The sequence below is a fragment of the Rhinoraja longicauda genome, chromosome 8 (assembly GCF_053455715.1).
Source record: "Rhinoraja longicauda isolate Sanriku21f chromosome 8, sRhiLon1.1, whole genome shotgun sequence".
NCBI lineage: Eukaryota > Metazoa > Chordata > Chondrichthyes > Rajiformes > Arhynchobatidae > Rhinoraja > Rhinoraja longicauda.
This window is the reverse complement of record NC_135960.1, coordinates 69,962,371-69,979,322: the sequence shown is the minus strand read 5'-3', so window position 1 is coordinate 69,979,322 and position 16,952 is coordinate 69,962,371. Positions and strand designations below refer to the sequence as shown.

The following is a 16,952-nucleotide window of genomic DNA, read 5'->3' as shown; positions in this document are numbered from 1 at the left end:
GTGTGGAAACAGGCCCTTCAGCCCAACTTGCCCACACCGACCAAAATTCCCCATCTATACTAGTCCTACCTGCTTGCATTTGGCCCATATCCCTCTAAACCTGTCCTATCCATGTACCTGTCCAAATGTTTCTTAAGCATTGTGATAGTACTTGCCTCAACTACCTCCACCGGCAGTTCTTTCCATATACCCACCAACCTTTGTGTAAAAAAAGTTATCCCTCAGGTTTCTATTACATCTTGCCTCCCTCACCTTAAACCTATGTCCTCTGGTTTTGACTCCCCTACTCTGGGCAAAAGACTGCATTTACCCGATCTATTCCCCTCATGATTTTGTACACCTCTATAAGATCGCCCCTCTTCCTCCTGCGCTCTAAGGAATAGAGTCCTAGCCTGCTCAACCTAACTAGCCACTCCTATCGATACTCTATCCTGAATTATGCATTTACTCGATCGCAGAGCAGGAAAGTTGTACATGTATCAATCAGTTCGGAAACTTCCATTGGGGAAATATTGTTTGTCATTGCAAAAATATTGTGAGTTTTTTTAACTCGGCGACAGACACTTAAAAGGATTTGCAACTCTATGGCAGAGCTGAATGAGAATATAGTTTAATTTCTATTTTCGAGCAGTATGGTCACGGTAGCAAATCATGGCTCCAATGGAATGCACAAATGGGTCTCAGAAACTTCGGTCCGCTTTTGCTTGCCAAATTGGTGAAGACTTGCGTGCGTGCTTTGCGAAATAACCGCTTTTCTTTTCCGCACAGTCGCCAAGTTGTGCAGCTTTAAAGTTCCTGATTGTGACAACATCACAGCAGAGTGCCACGACTACAATGGAGTTGCGGTCTGTCAGTGTAAGGATGGCTACTTCAAATACAGTGCCATGGATCATTCATGTAGAGGTGAGCAATCCCAATCCCATTTATTCACAAAATGCTGGAGTAACTCAGCAGGTCAGGCAGCATCTCAGGAGAGAAGGAATGGGTGACGTTTCGGGTCGAGACCCTTCTTCAGACTGATGTCAGGGGGGCGGGACAAAGGAAGGATATAGGTGGAGACAGGAAGTTAGAGGGAGAACTAGGAAGGTGGAGGGGTGGGGTTAGAGAGGGACAGAGGAACTATCTAAAGTTGGAGAAGTCACCTATATCCTTCCTTTGTTCCCGCTAGAGAACAAGGGGCCACAGTTTAAGAATAAGGGGTAGGCCATTTAGAACGGAGATGAGGAAAAACTTTTTCAGTCAGAGAGTTGTGAATCTGTGGAATTCTCTGCCTCAGAAGGCAGTGGAGGCCAATTCTCTGAATGCATTCAAGAGAGACCTAGATAGAGCTCTTCAGGATAGCGGAGTCAGGGGGTATGGGGAGAAGGCAGGAACGGGGTACTGATTAAGAATGATCAGCCATGATCACATTGAATGGCGGTGCTGGCTCGAAGGGCCGAATGGCCTCCTCCTGCACCTATTGTCTATTGTCTATAGTTGCTGCCTTGCAACACCAGAGACCCAGGTTCGATCCCGACTACATGTGCAGTCTGTACGGAGTTTGTACGTTCTCCCCGTGACCTGCGTGCGTTTTCTCCGAGACTTTCAGTTTCCTCCCACACTCCAAAGACGTCCAGGTTTGTGGGTTAATTGGCTTGGTGTAAATGTAAATTGTCCCTAGTGTGTGTAGGATGGTGTTAATGTGTGGGGATCGCTGGTCGGTGCGGACTCGGTGGGCCTGTTTCCGTGCTGTATCTCTAAATTAAACTAAACTAATACAGACCTTCGGGCTTTGGAGGAGAATGCCCACGAGGAGCAAGGGAGGAAGGAAGGAAGGAAGGGCCCTTCCCAGCGGCTCATTCAAAAGTGAAAAGGCTCAAAGGCAGCTTTCCTTCCTGGTTCCTGAGGTTAAAAATAGTGCAGAGTGAGATGGGGCTTTGGAAACAAGGACGTAAGGAGCAGGCCTGGGAGATAGAGGCAGCCCATCGAGCCTGTTACATCGTTCTCTCAGATCACGCTGAACCGGTCCGGGCTGCAACTCCACCCCCCCTCCCTCTCCCCAACCCCTTCACCCACGAGTAGTTCCAACGCCTGCCAATCTCCAACTTGAATGTAATCAGCTCTCAGGGGCTGAGAAATCCAACTTGGCCGATTATCAAACGATGGAGTAAGTTTAGGATTAGGAACTGCCTGGTTCTGGTTTAGATTAGTTTGATTTAATTGTCGTGTGTACTGAGGTAAAGAGGGCAGTTTTTTTGTTGTTGCGTGCTGTGCAGTCAGCGGAAAGACTATAGGTGATTACACTCAAACTGTCCATGGCGCACAGATGCAGGATAAAGGGAATAACGTTTAGTGCATGATAAAGCCCAGTAAATAGACACAAAATGCTGGAGTAACTCAGCGGGACAGGCAGCATCTCTGCATAGAAGGAATGGGTCGAAACCCTTCTTCAGAAAATGAAACGTCGCCCATTCCTTCTATCCATAGATGCTGCCTGTCCCGCTGAGTTACTCCAGCATTTTGTGTCTATCTTCGGTGTAAACCACCGCCTGCAGATCCTTCCCACACATAAAGTCCAGTAAAGTCAGTTAGACCCCACTAGGAGAAGCATCCTCTCAGCATCCTAGCTGGTAATCTCCCTCAGAACATTATGTTTCAGTGGGATCTCATCTCATTGTCCTTCACTCCGACAAATCCAGGCCCAAATCACTCAACCTTTCTTCATATGTCAACCCTTCAGGAAAGTAATTATAATAATAATAATAATAAACATTTATTTTATATAGCGCTTTTCCAAATGCTCAAAGACGCTTTACAAGAACAGTCAAGACATAAAAACAAACAAACGAACTGTCCTGACGGAGAAGCGGCGAATAAATAGCGCCAGCGTCCTCTCACGTCAGGGTCCGGCAGTAGACAATAAAGAACACAAGACACACAATTACAATGTTAACACAAACAGCCATTACAGTGATTGCACCAGGCACACCCTCACTGTGATGGAAGGCAAAGAAAAGTGTTATCTCCTCCTCATTCTTCTCCCGTGGTGCCACGAGGCGATCAAGGCACCGGGCGATGGAAAGTCCCAGGGCCGAGCCGAGCAGGCCGATGAAGGTCCTGAGCCCCCACCGGGCGATGGAAAGTGCCGCGGCCAGGCCATGCAGGGCGATGAAGGGCCTGCGAGCGGGTCAATCAAACCTCGCGCTCCGGGGCGGTCGAAGCTGCTACGGCTGGAGCTCCCGAAAGCCGGTCGCCAGCCAGGGGCCTGCGAGCTCCCGATGTTGCGGTCTGCAGGGCCCACGGCCGAAGCCTCCGAGATGGTGAGTCCAGGCCCTGCGACCGGAGTCTTCAAGGTCGATCCCAACTGGAGGCCGCCGACTCCACGGTGTTAGGCCGTAGCGCGAACGGAGACACAACACGGTAAAGGTCGCATCTCCGTTGAGGAGGAGATTGGAAAAAAAGGTTTCCCCCAACCCCCCCACATATACAGAGTTAAAAATAAATCAAAAGAAACATTTAAACGATAACAAAGACAAAAACAAAAAAAAAGACAGAGAGACTGCCGGTGAGCCACAGCTGCAGAACGCAGCCACGCCCCAGAGTTAATCTGAAGAACCATTTCCTGCAACACATCCTTACATTGGGAGACTCAGCCATGGTGGTATTGTAGGTGCAGCCTCTCCTGCATCCTGCAAAGTTCCATCAGAGCTTTCCCACATGTACGTTCCCTGGCCTTGCAATAGCACATGTTCCTCAGCGTACCTTGCTGCACCTGGATGCCCACCTTTATTTTTATCAAAAAATACTTTATTCAAGTAATAAATATTTAAAACACATCTTCTTTTCAACAACTCCATCCGACATTTCCGGAGGTTACACATTCAATGCAGATATTCATTTCCAAATTTACACAGAAATGTGCACAGAATCCCTTATTTTGAGGGGCGTCTCTCTCCACCACACCCTGCCCCCCATGTCCAGCAGCAGAAGGACCCTAGACTGTGGTCCTCCCCCACAGGGCCTTGGCGTTGGTGTTGAGGGCGTGCAGCGTAGGTTTACTAGGTTAATTCCCGGAATGGCGGGACTATCATATGTTGAAAGACTGGAGCGATTAGGCTTGTATACACTGGAATTTAGAAGGATGAGAGGAGATCTTATCGAAACGTATAAGATTATTAAGGGGTTGGATACGTTAAAGGCAGGAAACATGTTCCCAATGTTGGGGGAGTCCAGAACCAGGGGCCACAGTTTAAGAATAAGGGGTAGGCCATTTAGAACTGAGATGAGGAAAAACTTTTTCAGTCAGAGAGTTGTGAATCTGTGGAATTCTCTGCCTCAGAAGGCAGTGGAGGCCAAGTCTCTGAATGCATTCAAGAGAGAGCTGGATAGAGCTCTTAAGGATAGCGGAGTCACGGGGTACGGGGAGAAGGCAGGAACGGGGTACTGATTGAGAATGATCAGCCATGATCACATTGAATGGCGGTGCTGGCTCGAAGGGCCGAATGGCCTCCTCCTGCACCTATTGTCTATTGTCTATTGGCTGCACCGAGCTTCAGTGCGTCCCTCAGCACGTACTCCTGCAGTCTGCAGCAGGCCAGTCGGCAACATTCCCCGACGGACAGCTCGCTCCGCTGGGAGGTCAACAAAGCTCGGGCAGACTTTTTTTTTTATATCAAAAAATACTTTATTCAAGTAATAAATATCCTTTACAAAACATCATTTTTTAAACAAACCCATCCGACATTTCCGGAGGTTACATATTCAATACAGGCATTTACTTAGACATTTACATACATTTACATACATATCCCTTATTTGGAGGGGCGTCTCTCTCCACCACACCCTGCCCCCCATGTCCAGCAGCGGAAGGACCCTAGACTGTGGTCCTCCCCCACAGGGCCTTGGCGTTGGCTGCACCGAGCTTCAGAGCGTCCCTCAGCACGTACTCCTGCAGTCTGCAGTGGGCCAGTCGGCAACATTCCTTGACGGACAGCTCGCTCCGCTGGGAGGTCAACAAGGATCGGGCAGACCAAAGAGCGTCTTTCACCGAGTTGATGACCTTCCAGCAGCACTCGATGTCAGTCTCGGAATGCGTCCCTGGGAACAGTCCGTAGAGCACAGAGTCCTCTGTGACGGAGCTGCTCGGAATGAATCGTGACAGGGGCCCCTGCAGACCTCTCCAGACTCTCCTGGCAAATCCACACTCTGTGAAGAGGTGGGCCACCGTTTCCTCTCCGTAGCAGCCGTCCCGAGGGCAGCGTGCGCTGGTAGTGAGGTTCCGGCGGTGCAGGAAGGATCTGACTGGGAGGGCTCCCCTCACCGCCAGCCAAGCCAGGTCTTGGTGCTTGTTGGTGAGTACTGGCGATGAGGCATTTTGCCAGACAAGCTGGGCTGTCTGTTCTGGGAACCACGCCACAGGATCCATGGAGTCATTCCCCTGCAGTGCCTGCAGGACGTTCCGTGCTGACCACTGCCCGATGGACTTGTGGTCAAAGGTGTTGGTCCGGAAGAACCTGTCCACAAACGACAGATGGTTCGGCAATGTCCAGCTGACTGGCACATTGCGTGGCATCTGCGCCAGGCCCATCCTTCGCAACACCGGGGACAGGTAGAACCTCAGCAGGTAGTGGCATTTGGTGCCCACGTGCCTTGGCTCTATGCTCCGCCTGATGCAGCCACACACGAAAGTGGCCATCAGAATGAGGGCGACGTTGGGCACGTCTTTACCCCCGTTGTCTGCCGACTTGTGCATTGTGGCTCGTCGCACCCGGTCCATCGCCGACCCCCAGACGAAACGGAAGACGGCCCGGGTGATCCCCGTGGCGTAGGAGGGAGGGACGGGCCACACTTGCGCCAAGTACAGCAGCCCCGAGAGCACCTCACACCTGATGACCAGGTTTTTCCCCGTGATGGAGAGGGAGCGCTGCTTCCACAGCTCCAGCTTCTTCCCCACCCTGGCTATCCGCTCCAGCCAATTCTTGTCACACGCCTCAGCCTTCCCGAACCAGATCCCCAGCACCTTCAGGAAGTCAGGCTTGATGGTGAAGGGGATGGAAGATCGGTCGGGCCAGTTGCCAAAGAGCATGGCCTCGCTCTTCCTGTGGCACCAGCATCCAAATCCCTCTGTGCTGCACTCTCTCTCCATTGAAACAATCTGCTTTAGACTTTACTTTACACTTTAGAGACACAGCGAGGAAGCAAGCCCTTCGGCCCACTGTGTCCGCGCTGGGCATGTCCCGCACCTGTCCAGGTAGGACACAGTGAGAAGCTGTACTTGTGCCAGGTGTACTGGGCTTGTTCCGCCCACCTGAGCAGGTACATGGTGTGGAGCTGTACCTGTGCCAGCTGAGAGTGAACTGCCCCATTAGATCATCCGCTCTGTGTTGAGACACGTTCCCTTTGTTTTACCCAGTGTTTTCTTTGTCGATACGAAGGAGCGGGCTTCAATTACAAAATTATGCTACATTTATCACCATTTTTCTTTCGTCAATATACCCAATATTGGGGGGTGTTAACTTGCAATTTAATAACTGATCTCCAGGTCCAAACAATAAATGATCTGTTTTATTCGCTATGTTAACCATTAGCTAAGCACTATTAATAGCTCTCGGGGCTAGTGGAATCAAAGGATATGGGGAGAAGGCAGGCACGGGTTATTGATTGGGGACGATCAGCCGTGATCACAATGAATAGCGGTGCTGGCTCGATGGGGCCGAATAGCCTCCTCCTGCACCTATTTTCTATGTTTCTGTGTTCTAATAACCGTACATGTGCCAGTTTGTACCATCACAAGAGAGCGCCAATTTTACCCATCTCTTTGCACCTTTTCTAAGGCCTAAAGTTAACCACCTTTCTCCCTTTTCCAGTTCTGATCATAGGCAATGTAGTATCATTCGTTCATTCGTTCATTCATTCATTCATTCATTCATTCATTCATTCATTCATTCATTCATTCATTCATTCATTCAGGCCCCAGCTCTGTTGCTCCCCTCTCCACAGTTGCTGCCTGACCTGCTGAGTGTTTGCTTGGGCATTTTCTGTTCTTATTTCAGATTTTCAGCATCTGCAGGGTGATTTTGATTTTCATTACTACGTGCTGGGAATCTCACGATTAGAAATGGGAACAAATCTGCAGTATTTGAAGTTTTCCTCGATTATTTCACAGAACCGTAGCTCACGATGGCGGGCAAAGGGATGTGAATGTGACCGCTTCTGGAGTTGCAGTGACCACATAAATCCTCTGCGCATATGTGCACCCATGCACATTGTCAATAAACATTTATTCACAAAATGCTGGAGTAACTCAGCAGGTCAGGCAGCATCTCAGGAGAGAAGGAATGGGTGACGTTTCGGGTTGAGACCCTTCTTCTTCAGAAGATAACTGCAGATGCTGGTACATCTTCTTCAGAAGAAGAAGAATCGTCTCGACCCGAAACGTCACCCATTCCTTCTCTCCTGAGATGCTGCCTGACCTGCTGAGTTACTCCAGCATTTTGTGAATAAATACCTTTGATTTGTACCAGCATCTGCAGTTATTTTCTTACACTACTTGTCAATAAACATGATGATTATTAGAAATAAAAACATTAAATGCTGAAAGCACTCAGCAGGTCAGGAAGCCATAATAGAAACATAGAAAATAGGTACAGGAGTAGGCCATTCGGCCCTTCAAGCCAGCACCGCCATTCTATATGATCATGGCTGATCATCTTAAATCAATACCCCGTTCCTGCTTTCTCCACATATCCCTTGATTCCGTTACCCCTAACTAAGAGCTAAATCTAACTCTCTCTTGAATACATCCAGTGAATTGGCCTCCACTGCCTTCTGTGGCAGAGAATTCCACAGATTCACAACTCTCTGGGTGAAAAAGTTTTTCCTCATCTCAGTCCTAAATGGCCTACCCCTTATTCTTAGAGTGTGGTCCCTGGTTCTGGACTCCCCCAACATCGGGAACATGTTTCCTGCAATTGCAGCAGCCATATAAAACTTTGGTGAGCCCGCATTTGGAGTATCGTGTGCCGTTCTGGTGGCCCATTACAAGAAGGATGTGTAAGAAAATAACTGCAGATGCTGGTACAAATCGAAGGTATTTATTTCACAAAATGCTGGAGTAACTCAGCAGGTCAGGCAGCATCTCAGGAGAGAAGGAATGGGTGACGTTTCGGGTCGAGACGGCCCTTCAGACAGGCCCTTCAGACAGGAAGGATGTGGGGGGTTTGGAGAGGGTGCAGAGGGTTACCAAAATGATACCTGGATTTGGGGTATTTGCTGTAAGGAGACGTCAGATAGACACTGATTGCTTTCTCTGAAACATTCTATGTTGAGGGGAGACCTGATAGAAGTACATACAATTATGAGAGACATAGTTAAGGTAGACAGTCAGAACCTTTCTCCCAGGGTAAAAATGTCAAAGACTAGGTTTAAGGTGAGAGGGAGGAAATTTGGAGGAGATGTGTGGGGCAAGTTTTTACACAGCGCGTGGTGGGAAATGTGTTGCCAGGGGTGGTGGTGGAGGCAGATGCCATACTGGTGATTAAGATGCATTTGGATGGGCACATGGATATGCAGGGAATGGAGGGATATGGATCACGTGCAGGGAGAGGAGAGTGGTTTAACTTGGAATCGTGTTTGGCATGGACATTGTGGGGTGAAGGTCCTGTTTCTGAGCTCTACTGCTCTGTTGATGCCTGGTTTTCATTGTGCTTGTACCTTCTATACACTGCTCCTGTAAACCTCCGTGACAACACACAGGGGAGGGGTTCCCTGTCCTGGCCACACACAGGGGAGGGGTTCCCTGTCCTGGCCACACACAGGGGATGTCCAGCTGACTGTTCACTGCCCTGCTGACCAAGTGAGGTAACCCGTTGTGCTTTCCTCTTCTTCCTGCAGTTTGCGACGATGGTTACAAGTTACAGAATGGAACCTGTGCACCGTAAGTAGATGATAAACAGTGAGCTGAAGGTAATAAACCCGTTAATGCCTGGGAGAAATACACTGATGTCTCTCTTCTCTTTACATTCAACAGTTGCCTGTTTGGCTTTGGTGGATTCAACTGCAGAAATCGTGAGTTGGCAGATTTCCTTCAACATTGTGTAGAATGTGAAAATAGGCACAGAGTGCCGGAGTAACTCAGCGGGTCAGGCAGCATCTCTGGAGAACATGGATAGGTGACGTTTCACAGAGTGCTGGAGTAACTCAACGGGTCAGGCAGCATCTCTGGAGAACATGGATAGGTGACGTTTCACAGAGTGCCGGAGTAACTCAGCGGGTCATATTTTTTTTCTTCATATTTCAGATACAGCGCGGAAACAGGCCTTTTCGGCCCACCAAGTCCGCACCGCCCAGCGATCCCCGCACACTAACTCTATCCTACACACACTAGGGACAATTTTTACATATACCCAGTCAATTAACCTACGTACCTGTACGTCTTTGGAGTGTGGGAGGAAACCGAAGATCTCGGAGAAAACCCACGCAGGTCACGGGGAGAACGTACAAACTCCGTACAGTGCAGCACCCGTAGTCAGGATCGAACCTGAGTCTCCGGCGCTGCATTCGCTGTAAAGCAGCAACTCTACCGCTGCGCCACCGTGCCGCCCTCAGGTCAGGCAGTATCTCTGGAAAACATGGATAGCTGACGTTTCACAGAGTGCCGGAGTAACTCAGGGGTCAGGCAGCATCTCTGGAGAACATGGATAGGTGACGTTTCACAGAGTGCTGGAGTAACTCAGCGGGTCAGGCAGCATCTCTGGAGAACATGGATAGGTGACGTTTCACAGAGTGCCGGAGTAACTCAGCGGGTCAGGCAGCATCTCTGGAGAACATGGATAGGTGACGTTTCACAGAGTGCTGGGGTAACTCAGGGGTCAGGCAGCATCTCTGGAGAACATGGATAGGTGACGTTTCACAGAGTGCTGGAGTAACTCAGCGGGTCAGGCAGCATCTCTGGAGAACATGGATAGGTGACGTTTCACAGAGTGCTGGAGTAACTCAGCGGGTCAGGCAGCATCTCTGGAGAACATGGATAGGTGACGTTTCACAGAGTGCCGGAGTAACTCAGCGGGTCAGGCAGCATCTCTGGAGAACATGGATAGGTGACGTTTCACAGAGTGCTGGGGTAACTCAGCGGGTCAGGCAGCATCTCTGGAGAACATGGATAGATGACGTTTCAGAGTGCTGGAGTAACTCAGCGGGTCAGGCAGCATCTGTGGAGAACATGGATAGGTGACGTTTCACAGAGTGCTGGAGTAACTCAGCGGGTCGGGCAACATCTCTGGAGAACATGGATAGATGACGTTTCAGATGGGGAACCTTCTTCAGACTCACTGAGTTGCTCCAACACTTTGTGTCATTTAAAAAAGAAACAGCACCTACAGTTCCCTTTGTCCATATATAATGTGAAACTTGCTTACTGTGTTTGAGCTGCGTCCACAACAGGCTGTATATCGAGGAGCACAGGATGTGTACAAACAGGGTGGCACATTGGAGCGGCAGTAGAGTTACTGCCGGAGACCTGGGTTCAATCCTGACTGTGGGTGCTGTCTGTGTGGAGTTTGTACGTTCTCCCTGTGTCCTCGTGGGTACTCTGGTTTCCTCCCACATTCCAAAGACGTGCAGGTTCGTAGGTCAATTGGCTCCTGTAAATCGTCCCCAGGATAGAACTAGTGTGTCGTTGGTTGGCGTGGACTCGGTGGGCCGAAGGGCGTGTTTCCACGCTGTATCTCTAAACTAAACTAAACTAACACTGGTGTATCTGTGAATCACGCCTGTATGATTCACAAGACACACACACTCATTGACTCCCACGTCCCCTCACTTTCCATTGTATTTACCAGCAGTTGGGGAGCTCAGTTAAAACTAGTGATGAACGGAAGGTTTGAAGTGAAAAGAAAATTGAAGCAGCGACTACAGATTGTGTTGTTATGGAACAGCGCTTGTACAAAGCTTACCGTATCTATTTCAACGTCCTGTCCTGATCTTTCACAGATGCTGCTCTTATCAATGTTCCAACTACATTGTGCCTAGCACCCTGAATAACTGAATATAGACACAAAATGCTGGAGAGCGTCACTGGAGAAAAGGAATAGGTGACGTTTTGAGTCGAGACCCTTCTTCAGACTGAATAGCTGAATGGTATTCCTGCTGCACATTGACGTTGGTCAAAATAAGTTGAGGAGAAATGTAAAGGTCAGGTCAATCAGGATTTAGCCTGCTGATCCTGACAAAGTCTAGTTTCTGTGTCCTGTTGTGGAATGGTTAGCTTGAGGAGAGGATAGGGCAAAGTCCCAGGAAGCCTAGATCTCAGTCACTCACGCCAACTTCTGTTTTGAACGCAAACTATTACATGAATCCCATGCATCTTAATCTTCTGGATTGGCCTACCACAGGGGACTTTATCAAATGCCTTTCTAAAATCCCTGTAGACAGCATCCACTGCTCTGTCCTCATCAATTATAAGTCCATAAGTCATAGAAGCAGAATTAGGCCAATCGGCCCATAGAGTCTACCGCGCCATTTAATCATGGCTAATCTATCTTTCCTTCTCCACCCCGTTCTCCTGAATGAAATAATGAAAATGATTGGGTGCTGAGTTCCTCCAGCACTTTGTGTTTTCAGCTTGTTGTAAAGCACCTCTGAAGGACTTCCGATAACCACAAGAGGGAGCCCAAGTCCCAGGTACAAAGTTGATTGTTGCTTGGACACAGAGTGCTGGAGCAACTCAGCGGGTCAGGCAGCATCTCTGGAGGGAATGGCCTGGCGACGTTTCGGGTCGGGACCCTTCTTCAGAATGTCTTGTTCTGGACATTCTAGGTTTGGACGCTGGTTCTACAAATCAACTTTAAGGGGAAGGACTAATTCAGATATGCTTTGACATGAATTTTAAATGTATTAATTTTTCCTTAAATATTCATTCGTAAACACATCTGCCTATAAATGTATCCACTGTGGTTAATAACAGTATGCTGGGCTTCAATAGTAGAGCGTGACTCTGTTTCTGAGCTTCCTGCCACATAATCTCAGGGGGGAAGTTTGCAGTCGAAGATGCTCATGTCCACATAGTGTGTGGTTACCCACTCAAGAGGGGTTTCTGTTTGGGTGGCATGGTGGCGCAGTGGTAGAGCTGCTGCCTTACAGCGCCAGAAACCCGGGTTCAATCCTGATCACGGGCGCTGTCTGTGTGGACTTTGTACGTTCTCCCCGTGACCGCGTGGGTTTTCTCTGGGTTTAGTTTAGAGATACAATGTGTAAACAGGCCCTTCGGCCCACCAAGTCTGCACCGACAGCAATCCCCGTACTCTAACACTATTCTACATGCTAGGAACAATTTACAATTTCTAACAAAGCCAATTAACCTACAAACCGGTACATCTTTGGAGTGTGGGATGAAAACCGGAGCACCCGGAGAAAACCCACGCAGGTCACGGGGTGAATGTACACACTCCGTACAGACACGCATCCCTGGTCACGATTAAACCTTAATGCGTCACTGTGCTGCCCACGGTGCTCCAGTTCCCTCCCACATCTCAAAGACTTGTGGGCTTGTAGGTTAATTGGCTTCTGTTAATTGTCCCTAGTGTCTAGGATAGAACTAGTGTGTGGAGATCACGGGTCGGCGTGGACGGGGTGGGCTGAAGGGTCTGTTTCCATGCTGTATCTCAAGTCTAAAGTAACATGTGTAAGAAATCCCTCCCTGTACTTTATTGATCATTGGGTATTGTTTGCCCAGAATTTCCAGGTGGGGCTGGTGGGTGACGTGGGTGCACTTTCACCTGTGTGTGTAGTTTAGACTCTGTGCTTTTTTTACCTTGTTTGGTAAATCAATGGAGAGTTTGTGATGCAGTCAAATCACACTGTACATGAGTACAATGGGTCCTCTTCTGGAACAGCAGGGAGTCGCCACGTTTCGGCGCCATCTTGCAACGTCCTAGTCTCTGAAAATCCGATCTTGGGGATCAGGACTGTGGCCATTCAGCTTATCCATGCACCTTATGATATATTGTGCTGACCTCTGTCAGGCCTCATACAATCCTAGCACAGGATTCTCTGTGCAAAATAAAATGTGTACAAAGGAATGACAGATGCTGGTTTAAAGCGAAGATAGACACAAAAAGCTGGAGTGCCTCAGCGGGTCAGACAGCATCTCTGGAGTAAAAGAATAGGTGGCCTTTTGGGTCGAGACCCTTCTTCAGACTAAAGATGTTTGAGGAGGGGTCTCGACCCATAACGTCACCTATTCCTTTTCTCCAGAGATTGGTTCTAACATATTTTTGGATAATTTCAGTATTTACTGCGGGTGATCGAAGTGTCTCCACAATATCTGCAACACGTTTTTTAAAATTTAGTTTAATGAAAGGGATGGGTCAGGGCTTATCTCTTGTGTGTGGTTAGGGTCAGAGCTATGAAGAGGGAAGGTTTTAGTTTAGTTTGGAGATACAGCGTGGAAACAGGCCCTTCGGCCCACCGCGTCCTTACTGACCTGCGATCCCCGCACACTAACACTATCCCACACATTAGGGACAACTTACAATTATACCAAGCCAATGAACCTCCAAACCTGTACGTCTCTGGAGTGTGGGAGGAAACTGGAGATCCCGGAGAGAACCCACAAGGTCACTGGGAGAAAGCGCCGTACAAACACGCACCCGTAGTCGGGATCGAACCCGGGTCTGTGGCTCTGTAGGCAGCAACACTGTTATGCCATTATCAGAAAAGAGTGGACGCTAATTCCTGGGTCACACAGAGTATTGAAGGTGATGGTGAACTGCAGAGGTTCCTGTGCCTGATGCAAGTGCTCCAGTGCCTGCAGTGAAGCGGCAGCTCGCGATGCTGACTGGACTGGCTCGGTCGGGGTGGTGTTGACTCTGAGTACCGTTTGTCTCCCTTCCTTGCAGCCTACAAGCTGCTGACGGTGGTGATCGCTGCTGCAGGAGGAGTGGTGCTGCTGGTTCTGGGCCTGGCCCTCACCATCACGTGTTACAGGTATGTACAGGCGGTCAACACAGCTCCAGGCATATTCACGTGAACACAAAACTGTAGCAATCCCATCCAACAGATGACTGCTCGATCCATTAGAAAGAGGTGCCCACTGTAGAGTATTGGATTAGAGGAGCAAGTCTCATGCCAACATTGATGTGCAGAGGGAACTTGGTCCAAGTCCAAGTCCATAACTTCCTGAGAGTAGCGACACGTAGATAGAACGGTTCAATGGTACTTTACCCGTACTCAAACTCCTACTTTATTAGCTAAGTACGTTTTGCAACATACGAGGAATTTGTTTTGCCGTACAGACATACCAATTAAAAGCACCAGAACACACACAATACATTTTAACATGAACATCCACCACAGTGACTCCTCCACATTCATCACTGTGATGGAAGGGGAAAAAAAGTTCAATCTCTTCCCTTCTTTGTTCTCCCGCGGTCGGGGGCCTCGAAACCTCTGTTGATGGGACGACCTTTGCTCCCGTAGCCGGCGGCATTTGGGACCTCTGCATCGGGGCGATCAAGCTCCTGCATCGGGGGGCTCCCCCGCGCCAGGTGATCGGACCCCGGGTCGGGGCTGGTCAAGTCAAGTCAATTTTATTTGTATAGCACATTTAAAAACAACCCACGTTGACCAAAGTGCTGTACATCAGTTCAGGTACTAAAAACGAACATACAATGGCCCACAAACATAACAGCACATACATAAACAGTTCACAGCACCCCCTCAGAGGGCCTCAAACGCTAGGGAGTAGAAATAGGTTTTGAGCCTGGACTTAAAGGAGTCGATGGAGGGGGCAGTTCTGATGGGGAGAGGGATGCTGTTCCAGTCTAGGAGCTGCAACCGCAAAAGCACGGTCACCCCTGAGCTTAAGCCTAGACTGCGGGATAGTCAGTAGCCCCAAGTCGGCCGACCTGAGGGACCTGGAGATAGAGTGGTGGGTTAGAAGATTTTTGATATGGGGGAGGGGGGAGCCCGTTTAGGGCTTTGTATGAGAATAGGAGGAGCTTGAAGTTGATTCTGTACCGTACTGGGAGCCAGTGGAGAGAGGCCAGAATCGGGGTGATGTGATCCCTTTTACGGGTACCCGTCAGGAGTCTCACTGCGGCGTTTTGGACCAATTGCAGGCAGGACAGGGATGATTGGCTGATCCCAGTGTATGGGGAGTTGCAGTAGTCTAGGCGAAACCTTCTGTGGCTTGGAGCCTCACGACATCAGTCTCTACCCGACACTGCAAGCTCCTCGATGTTGGAATCCGCAGGCCGCAGTTGGAGCGTCGATCCCAGGCAAGGGATCACATGCTCAGATGTTAAGTCCACGGCCCCACGGTGGGGCTCAAAGTCAGTCCCGAGCAAGGCTTCCAGCTCCACGATGTTAGGCCGCAGAGCGACCGGAGATACGATCCGGAAAACAATCGCATCTCCGGCAAGGTAAGAGATTGAAAAAAGTTTCCCCCAACCCCCGACTCCCACCCCCCACATAAAACAAACCAGAGAACATTAACACAAACTTTAAAAACACGCTAAAAATAACAAAAAAGACGAAAAAACAGACAGACTGTTGGCGAGGCTGCCATCGCTGACGGCACCACCCAGTGGAATTTTTATTGTCACATGTACCGAGGTACAGTGAAATTAATCTTTGTATACAAGTATCACTATACGTAAACACTTGGATATTGCTTAGATAAGCATCCCAGATACAGTACGTGTGTAGTAACAGTGCAGTGAGACAGTGTACAGAGTTGCCAGATTTGGCGCTGTTTTCAAGTCCCAGTTGATGTAAGTGCAGGGTTCTTGACCTGACCAAGAAGGTCGGGGCATTGAGTACAAGAGTCAGGAAGGCATGATGCAGCTTTATAGGACTTTGGTTAGGCCACATTTATGTGCAATACTGGTCCCCCAATTACAGGAAGGGTGTGATGGCCTTGGAGGTTTACCAGAATTATGCCTGGATTAGAGGGTTTCAGCTACAGGGAGAGGTTGGGCAGACTTGAATTATTTTCTGGGGAATGTCAGAGGTTGAGGGGAGATTTGATAGAAGTATAAAAAATTATGAGAGGCATAGATAGGATGGACTGTCAGAACCTTATTTCCCAGAGTGGAAATGTGAAAAATCTAGAGGACATATCCTCCCTTACAACAGTGACAATGCTTCATGACTACTTTGTAAAACCATAACTGGGGCAAAAATACTGCAAATCAATCTTTTTACCACAATTGAATCTCCGACATCTAGATTTAGTTTAGTTTAGTTGAGAGATACAGCGCGGAAACAGGCCCTTCGGCCCACCGGGTCCATGCCGACCAGCGATCCCCGCACATTAACACTATCCTACCCCCACTAGGGATAATTTTTACATTTACCAAGCCAATTAACCTACAAACTCGTATGTCTTTGGAGTGTGGGAGGAAACCGAAGATCTGGGAGAAATCCCACGCAGGTCACGGGGAGAACGTACAAAACTCCGTACAGACAGCGCCTGTGGTCGGGATCGAACCCGGGTCTCCGGCGCTGCATTCGCTGCAAGGCAGCAACTCTACCCCTGTGCCACCGTGACTGCCCGTTTGTTTGAAGCCACTGGGCTAATTTCTGTTTTCTCTTTTTTGCAGGAAAGAGAAAAACGATATCAGCAAACTGGTCTTCAAAGGTGGTGACTTCCAGCGGTCCCCTTACACCGAGGTTCCCAAAAACCCCCGGATCTCGGTAGAATGGGGCAGAGAGACGATAGAGATGCAGGAGAATGGCAGCACGAAAAACCTGCTGCAGATGACGGACATATACTACTCGGTAGGTGGCAAGGCGAGTTGTCGGTGTGGTTCACAGGCATCTTGTGCATGAAGGCCAAGCTGAACCTGTGGTCCACAGGGAAAGAAACCCTTCACGCCAACTTGGCCATGCCGACCATGATGCCACATCTAAACTCGTCCATAGAAAACATAGAAAACAGAAAACATAGAAAATAGGTGCAGGAGTAGGCCATT

The 16,952-nt window shown here is 49.0% G+C and overlaps 1 protein-coding gene across 1 annotated transcript in view; it reads left to right on the top strand.

The window, feature by feature from the left end:
* LOC144596376 (uncharacterized) overlaps positions 1 to 16,952 on the top strand; it is a 164,867-nt gene that overhangs the window by 144,809 nt on the left and 3,106 nt on the right. The window contains exons 13-17 of the mRNA XM_078404633.1: positions 769 to 903; positions 8,872 to 8,914; positions 9,008 to 9,045; positions 13,875 to 13,962; positions 16,581 to 16,758. Of these exons, the coding sequence (XP_078260759.1) occupies positions 769 to 903; positions 8,872 to 8,914; positions 9,008 to 9,045; positions 13,875 to 13,962; positions 16,581 to 16,758 (482 nt within the window). The remainder of the gene's footprint in view (positions 1 to 768; positions 904 to 8,871; positions 8,915 to 9,007; positions 9,046 to 13,874; positions 13,963 to 16,580; positions 16,759 to 16,952) is intronic.